We start from the raw sequence: 8,191 nt of genomic DNA, 5'->3' as shown, positions 1-8,191 counted from the left end.
ACCGCATGCTACAGCTGTCTCCAAGACGCAGGCCTGGGGGAGCCAGGCCAGTGCTGCTGGCCTCACCCTCCTGCTCTGTCCACTCTGTCGCCACCATCATGGCAGTGAGCTGCCCCCACTGCCTCCTGTCCAGAATGCTCTTGGAGCAGTCTGACTGGTTGTTTCAGACAACAAATCAGAGTGCAAATAAAGTATTACAGATAGATAGACAGACTAAGGCTTCTATATATATAGAACTAGCTAACTTCCCATCAAGAATGATGGGAGAGAGGAAGCAGGCGGGGATGGAGCCCTGGCCCCCACCCTGTCTGGGCCCGCTCCCCCTTCCCTCTTGCTGCTTGGGGTCCAGACCTGCCGCAGCAGTGACGGGAAGGGAGGAACACACCCAGGCCTGATGTGGGGGATGACCAGGCCTGAGGGTGGGCTTAAGCCAGGCTGCCATGGTGAGGGGGAAAAGGGGGGTTCAGGCGGAGCGGGCTCAGGGCCAGTGCAGGGGAGTGGGTCCAGGCCCGACGTGGGGAGGAGTCTTGCTCCTCCTCTCCTGCCCCCACAGCTACCGTGTTGGGCTGGGCCAGGCTGGGCCAGGCCCGCTGCCCTCCCCTCAACTGCCACGGCAGGCCGACTTTTCTCCAGCTCGGGTTCACTCCCCACCCATGTCAGGCCCAGGCCCAGTCCTCCCCTGGCCCCACGGTCACCGCTGATGCCACAGCGTGCCCGCTTCTCCCCCGCCCATGTTGGGCCCACTCAGGGATGGGAGAAGTGGGGGAGAGGCCAACACGGGGGAGGGAGTAGAGGAGAAATGGGCCCTGGCTTGAGGGGGGGAGGCGGCTTGCTCCTTCCATCCCCCAGGGCCTCCACAGTGGGGGATGGACCGCTGCAGTGGGCCGGCTTTTTCCCTGCTCAGGCCTGGACCCACTCCCCCCCCCCCTGCATTGGGCCTGGGCCTGGGCCCGTTCCCTCCCTGTGTTGGCCACTCCCTGTCTGCACTGGGCCCAGGCCCACTCCCCTCCCCACAACATTGGACGCAGGCCTGCTCCCCTCCTCTCTGTGTTGGGCCTGGGCCCATTCTCCCCTCGCCTTGTGTTACCTGCAGGGAGCAAGCCCGGGGGGACAGCCCTGTGGGCCTCACCCTCCACTTCCATCTGTGCTGGCCTTGCTCCCTCCCTTCTCCATCCCCTGTGTCCCCACCATCATGATGGTGGGCTGCCTTCTGTCAGAATGCTTCTTCACACTCTGATTGGCTGTTTGTCAGCCAATCAGATTGCAAATAAAGTGTTATGGACAGACAGACAGATTTAGGCTTTTATTAGAATACTCAATTAAATGCCCCCCATAGGTCCCCTGGCCCTGCTCGTGCCTCTCACTCTGCCCCAACAATAGTCCTGCTGGAAGGGGCACCCAGCTACCAGGGCTAGAGGCCTGGGTGGCTCCCCATCACCGTGCACACTCCTGGGGGGTGGAGGAGGTTTGCACCTCCAGATATGTATGCGGGGCAGGCACAGGCTGCGGGCTCTGGCTCCCACCCTGCTTCCCTCTCCCAGGACCTCCGCAGCCCGGTGGGCACAATCCAGCATGGCAGGGAGCAGTGGGGCCCTGCAGGGATCTCCTCGCCACTGTGAGCTCTGCCCTGCCCTGGCAACATGCCTCCTGCACATGCCACTGCTTTGAGGGGTACAGCCCCGCACTACTGCTCTCACTGGAGGCCTCTGTGGAGGAGGTGTGTCACCAGGGAGGTGAGCAACTTCTCTGCATGGCTCAACTGGTTCCTGCCACATTGGGTGGCACCTGCTGGGCTGTGGAGGCCCCGGGGGGAGTGAAGCAGGGCAGCAGGGAACAGTGGGCCTGAATGGAGTGGCAGCAGGGAACAGTGGCCTATTTACCACTGCAAGCTCCTTACTGTGAGCTCCCTGGGACTTCCGCAGCCTCCGGCACAGCAGGGAGCAGCTGAGCCATGTGGAGAAGCTGCTCACCGCTGCTCACCCCGTGCTACCGTGGCAATGCACCCCCTCCGTGCAGGGCTGCAGTGAGGGCAACAGCACGGAGTTGTGCCCCTCAAAGCAGCAGCACATGCAGGAGGCATGTTGCCAGGGCAGCATGTTGTGGGGGCGGGGCGAAGCTTGCAGGGGTGAGGAGATCCCTGCGCATGCCCACTGTCCCCAACCGCACCAGCTTGTGCCCGCAGGACTGTGGAGGCCCTGGGGGAGGGAAGCCGAGCGGGAACCTGAGCCCGCAGACTATGCCTGTCCTGCATACAGATCTGGGGGGCACAGGTTCCTCCTGTCCCCTGGCAGTGTGCGGATGAGCCACCCATGGCCCTGTCCTGCTCTCCGCTGGGGCCCTGCAGCTGCCCCAAGCCCTGCCCAGATGGACAGCAGCCTCAGTCCTGCCCTGCTCCCTGCCTACAGGGGCCTCAATCCCTTTCTTCCCGCCAGTTACCTGCTGGAGCTGCTGTGCAGGCTGCCTGGGGCCACATGCATGTTCTGTACATACATGTGGCGCCCCCTGTCTTACCACCTTCCTCCCGCTCTCTCCCAGCTCCCTACAGGCTGGAACTGCCAGCCTGCAGGGAGCTCATTGCAAAATCTGTAGTTTTTCCTGGTAAAACGAGAAAGCCACAGGTTTGGGGTTTTTTCAGTTTTTCAATTTTTTTGGAAGAAAATGGCCAACTTTGTTATAAAGGAACTTTGTTCCTAGAGAATTTGTTTAACTGAGGTATTACTGTACCTGGACCAAATTTATGAAACAATAAGGGGCAGGTAAACCTTTCCAACTGCATAAGGCAGCTGCAATCTATGCTCACTTAATTTAAGGACTTAACTAGTATAGGACCTGAAACAAGCTAAGAGTGTTACTCTCAAACATGTCCCAGCTACCTGTGCCCACTCTACTTGTCCCAACCTGGAAATGAAGGAGTGAATCTGTTCTGAGAGTATATCCCACTACCTCTCTCAAGATTTCTGTGTTTGAACCCACACAGGAGCTTCAGTGCCTAATTTCTGAGTTTGATCCATTGTGAATGGGAGTTGGTGAGCAGGGAATGTTCTACAGCAATGGTCTACAAAAGTGCTGTGGAGGTAGTGTTGCTATACATAAAGGATCTACCTCTATTTTCTATAGAAATTAGGATCAAGATTATTTTTCTAACAACTGGGTGCCTATAGCTGGCTTTCTAGTTGGAAACTGAAGCACATATCTGTCCTCTTTTTTACTCAAGAGGACAAGTAAGGTTACTAGGCAGAAGGGCTGCAGGAAGAGGATGGGTTCAGGGAACATTAAGTGCTAGCTATACTGACACTCTGAGGAATGGTTCCTGGCTTCTGCATCTGCTTATAAGTCCACACACCTCAGCCAGATCATGCAGTTTGGATGGCTCTGTTTAATCAAGTCATTTAGGTCTATGACTTAGTCCCAACAGCTTCCAAACATTAAATATAGGGACTTACAGTCAGTCAATTCATGTAAACCCCTCCCCGGCAACAACTGTTCAAATTTTTGCAGCTTGATTAAAAAAAAGGAATTTATGTACCATCTGATGCTGTCTGGACTAAATAATTTTAAAGATGGATCTGGCACTTACCTATAATAGAATGAAATAGAATAGACCATAAAATGGTAGTAGTAGTAATAATAATAATAATAATAATAATAATAATAAAGATTTTATATTTAATTTTAGGGTACCTGGAGCAAGGCTTGTTGGTGAGAGAAGAAAATAAACTCAGAGACAAATATAAGGCATCTTTACAATTTAAACTAGATTTCTTCTCAGTCGTACCAACTGATCTACTGTACTTCAAGTTAGGGCTGAACTACCCAGAGTTAAGACTAAACAGATTGCTTAGAGTAGGTCGTATGTTTGAGTTCTTTCAGCGAACAGAAACAAGGACAAACTACCCAAATATATTCAGGATCTCTAATCTTGTCATGTACATTGTGATTATTATTCACTGGAATGCTTGTGTCTACTACTCAATCTCCAAAGCAATTGGATTTGGGGCGGACACTTGGGTCTATCCTGACACTTCTGATCCTGAATTTGCTCGCCTGATTAGAAAATATGTATATAGCCTCTACTGGTCAACACTAACATTGACCACTATTGGTGAAACACCTCCTCCTGTAAAGGACTCTGAATACTTTTTTGTAGTTGCTGACTTCTTGGTTGGAGTACTGATCTTTGCTACTATTGTTGGTAATGTTGGCTCAATGATTTCCAATATGAATGCAGCCAGAGCAGAGTTTCAAGCAAGGATTGATGCCATTAAACAGTATATGCATTTTCGAAATGTGAGTAAAGACATGGAAAAAAGAGTTATCAAGTGGTTTGATTACCTGTGGACGAATAAAAAAGCAGTGGATGAAAGGGAAGTTTTGAAGTATCTACCAGATAAATTAAGAGCAGAGATTGCAATCAATGTTCATCTGGATACATTGAAGAAAGTCCGGATCTTTGCAGATTGTGAAGCTGGCTTGTTGGTTGAATTAGTCTTAAAACTCCGGCCTCAAGTCTACAGTCCTGGAGATTATATTTGCCGGAAGGGGGATATTGGACGAGAAATGTATATTATCAAAGAAGGCAAACTTGCTGTGGTAGCTGATGATGGAATTACACAATTTGTGGTTCTTAGTGATGGCAGCTACTTTGGGGAGATTAGCATTCTTAATATCAAAGGTAGCAAAGCTGGCAATCGAAGAACAGCCAACATTAAAAGCATTGGGTACTCGGACTTGTTTTGTCTCTCTAAAGATGACCTCATGGAGGCTTTAACAGAGTACCCAGATGCAAAGGCCATGCTGGAAGAAAAGGGTAAGCAAATCCTGATGAAGGATGGCCTACTGGATTTAGAAATTGCAAATTTAGGAGCTGATCCAAAAGATGTGGATGAGAAGGTCACATTTATGGAAGGGGCAGTGGACAGGTTACAAACAAAACTTGCAAGGCTTTTGGCTGAGTATGATGCTGGACAGCAGAAACTGAAAAAGAGACTGACAAAAGTTGAGAAAATCCTGAAACGAAGCACAGAGCTTGAATTTTCAGATTTAGAAGACTTAGAACCGGGAGGTTCTAAACAGGAATAAATACAGGGGATTGCTGCTGGCAGCTACAGCCAAATCATGCAAGGGTCCCCATGCTCTCAACTTGAATCCTTGCAGGGTATCGCTCTTTATTATAAACAACTATTTGGTTATGCAACATCTCTCATTTCCTGTTAGGCAACAGACATAGGTGACAAGCATGAGGAACAAAAAAGGTGAAGATTCAAGGCTAAGGATGGAGAATAATGTATCACTTATGCAAGACAATGCTAATGAGCTCATTCTTTATATAACATTATTATACAACAAATGTATTTAATCTACATACTGTAATACATTGGCACCCATGTCAAGTTATACTACAGAATATATATTTTTTATAATTTTCTTCTCATATAAATATGGGAAAAAGGAAATATTTGGTAACATTTTTATTTGTTATCTGAAGTCTGTATAGGTATGTATCATATATGATGATACTACAATAACTTGTATACAAATAAGCATATTAAATATATATTTATTGATTATATATCTATAGTTATAGATATATATAAGATACAGTCCAGTAACTAACCCTGGAGTATTATGTAATGACAATTGTTCAACATTTGCAGTGAGACTTGCATCTAATGGTGATAGCTGGGAATCATGGAAAATGATCTAGCTTTTCAACACTGAATATGATTTTACTCATTCTGGTGACTTGAACTTATTTCCTGAATCTTGACTATCTAGATTTAAAGTTGTGTGTTTTCAAGGATATTGTCATCAACCGCTGGAATGATGAATCAGATATAACCTTTTGTAAGAAATTGGATAGTAAGTTTTGTTGGGTTAAAATCGAATTTTTCTTGCAGCTCACTGATACAAAGTAAAAAAATACTGTTCTGCCATATACCTGTATACAGCAAATCAGCTTGATATGAGTAACTGTGGTCATTGGCTCGGCTCTATGTCTTCAGCAGGCTTTGATCATAAATGATCTATTCAGGAATGGGATTGATTTTGAAGAGCAACAGGTATATGTTATATTTAGGAACATTTCTCTAATATATCTAGCCGCAAGTTACATCCTGTTTCTAATTAGAGGTACCCAGTAATTGGCAAAGGTGGGCCAGGCACTGAAAGACATTCATAAAGAAATGGCTAAGATCCTTTTCTCCATAGGCACAGGCAGGATTAGAAGTATAGCTTATTCAGTAATGCCAGAGTTGTAACTTGTCATATTGGAATGGTTGTATCAAAATGCAGATGTCCAGTCTTGGTTGGAAGAATTCTATTATAGAGGTTGGGTTTTGTAGGAAATAAATCATTTATTGTGCAAATGGTGGAAATCCCTTGAAGTTAAGGTAATGGACGTCCTTATCCTAGTCAAGCTTCAAGCCTGACCATATGGCTAAGATAAATGGGTGCAAGAGGATTGATGAGTTACAGTGAAACCAGTGTCTTCATACTACATAAGGACATCTGCTGGGGGGGGGGAATAGGGATAATTTTTACAGGCAGAGCCAATAGTAGTACCTATAGATAAGGTTGCAAAACTTTCATTTTAAGACCCAGTTGTCAGGTGCTTTCAATTTTCACATACTTGAACTATTTGAACTGAAATTATCCTTGCTCAATGTCTATAGGTCAGGCCCAATTTTCTTTTGAAAGTTTTACCTAAAACAGTTCAACTATTGCCAAGGATGAATTTTAGGAAAAAATGTACTGTTTTGACTATATTAAAATGGTAGTAAATAGGCGTTTTGTCTGTAAAGACTGCCTAATTTGCAGATGTTGGAAGGTATTTAGTAAATGAGACATCCAAGTATCCTAAATAACTGGATCATGACCCTGCCTCTCCTACAGAGTACCTGTGTGATGTTGGGAATGCCTCTTGAACCATACATTCCACACATAGCCATGAATTAGGTGTTCTCCATTACTTTGGTTCCCAGATTGAGATATCTGAGGTCAAATTTGCAGAAGTGTTGAGTACTCATGTGTGCAAGTGGTGTCTATGGGAGCTGTGCTTAGAACTCAACAGTGCTATAAAATGTTAAGTACTCAGAAATAATTTGCCCTAAGCATCACAAGCTGCCCCTCTCCCCAACTTAGTGGCCACTTGACAATTTTGTCCTTAATCTCTGTGTGCCTCCATTCTCTATCTGTACAATGAGGGATAATAGCAGATTCTCTCATGGGGGTTTTTGTAAATTAAATTCACTCATGTTTGTGAAGCACTCAGATATTGCACTGGTGAGTGTCCACGATGAGAGAAATACTCAAATCAGAGCAGGGTTTAAATGATGTACATAATGCATGAGGCACATATTCAATGATAAGGATAAAGATAAAACATTAAATAACTACTTATCCAGTAAGCACTTTCCATGCTGTGCACTGAATGAAGCAGGAATCCAGAGGGAAAAAGAGCATGGGATCATATAATTAAAGACTACATCATAGTGCAAACACAGAAGAGAGCTGAATTAATGCTACAGGGACAAATTTAATTTGGGAATTTGGGCATCTCCTAACTTTTTGAGTGCTTGACTTTTCAAGCTTAACATTCTCATCATTTAAGATTTTTTGGATGTTGTTTATATTGCAGCAGCACCTACAGGACAAAGTCCTACTGTGTTAGGCACTAAAAGCAGATGGTCTGTGACCGGAAGGTCTTCATCAAAGTAACAAAACTTAAGATTTCCAGAAGGACATTAGATACTGCCTATAGTGGGTGCGTCCACACATGCAAGCACACGTGCTTGCAGCAGCTCAAACAGAAGCAGTGCAAATTTGGGCCAGGGCTTTTTGCCCTGGTGCATGTGCTTGGACAGACACTTTGTCGTGGAGCAAATTGTGTCACTTGGGGCAAAATAACCCTGCCTGGCTCCTCCCAGATCTGCAGCCAGAGGGAGCTAGAGCCTGGGGCCAGCACCTGTGCTGTCCCCAGCAGTATAAAAAGCTTTCCTATCGTGGCCCCATTCTTACAAAAAGTTGCCCTGGCAAGCAGCTCAGGGCTATTCACTCTCAGAAGCTTCAGGGACCTGGCCACTTGGTACCTGGGGACACTACCTGCTGCAGCAGCATCCCAAATCCATTTTTAAAAATACCCCCAATGTTTTTACACACACACACACATATATATAGAGAGAGAGAGAGCGAG

The 8,191-nt window shown here is 46.3% G+C and overlaps 1 protein-coding gene across 1 annotated transcript in view; it reads left to right on the top strand.

Moving 5' to 3' along the window:
• CNGA1 (cyclic nucleotide gated channel alpha 1) overlaps positions 1–7,931 on the top strand; it is a 28,099-nt gene extending 20,168 nt beyond the window's left edge. The window contains exon 8 of the mRNA XM_019526640.1: positions 3,677–7,931. Within this exon, the coding sequence (XP_019382185.1) occupies positions 3,677–5,079 (1,403 nt within the window). The 3' untranslated portion in view covers positions 5,080–7,931. The remainder of the gene's footprint in view (positions 1–3,676) is intronic.
• Positions 7,932–8,191: the final 260 nt, after the last annotated feature.

This window comes from Gavialis gangeticus, unplaced genomic scaffold, assembly GCF_001723915.1.
Source record: "Gavialis gangeticus isolate Ggan-Ray unplaced genomic scaffold, GavGan_comp1, whole genome shotgun sequence".
In the NCBI taxonomy this organism is placed as follows: domain Eukaryota; kingdom Metazoa; phylum Chordata; order Crocodylia; family Gavialidae; genus Gavialis; species Gavialis gangeticus.
The sequence above is the reverse complement of the archived record's forward strand: the minus strand, read 5'-3'. Positions and strand labels throughout refer to the sequence as shown.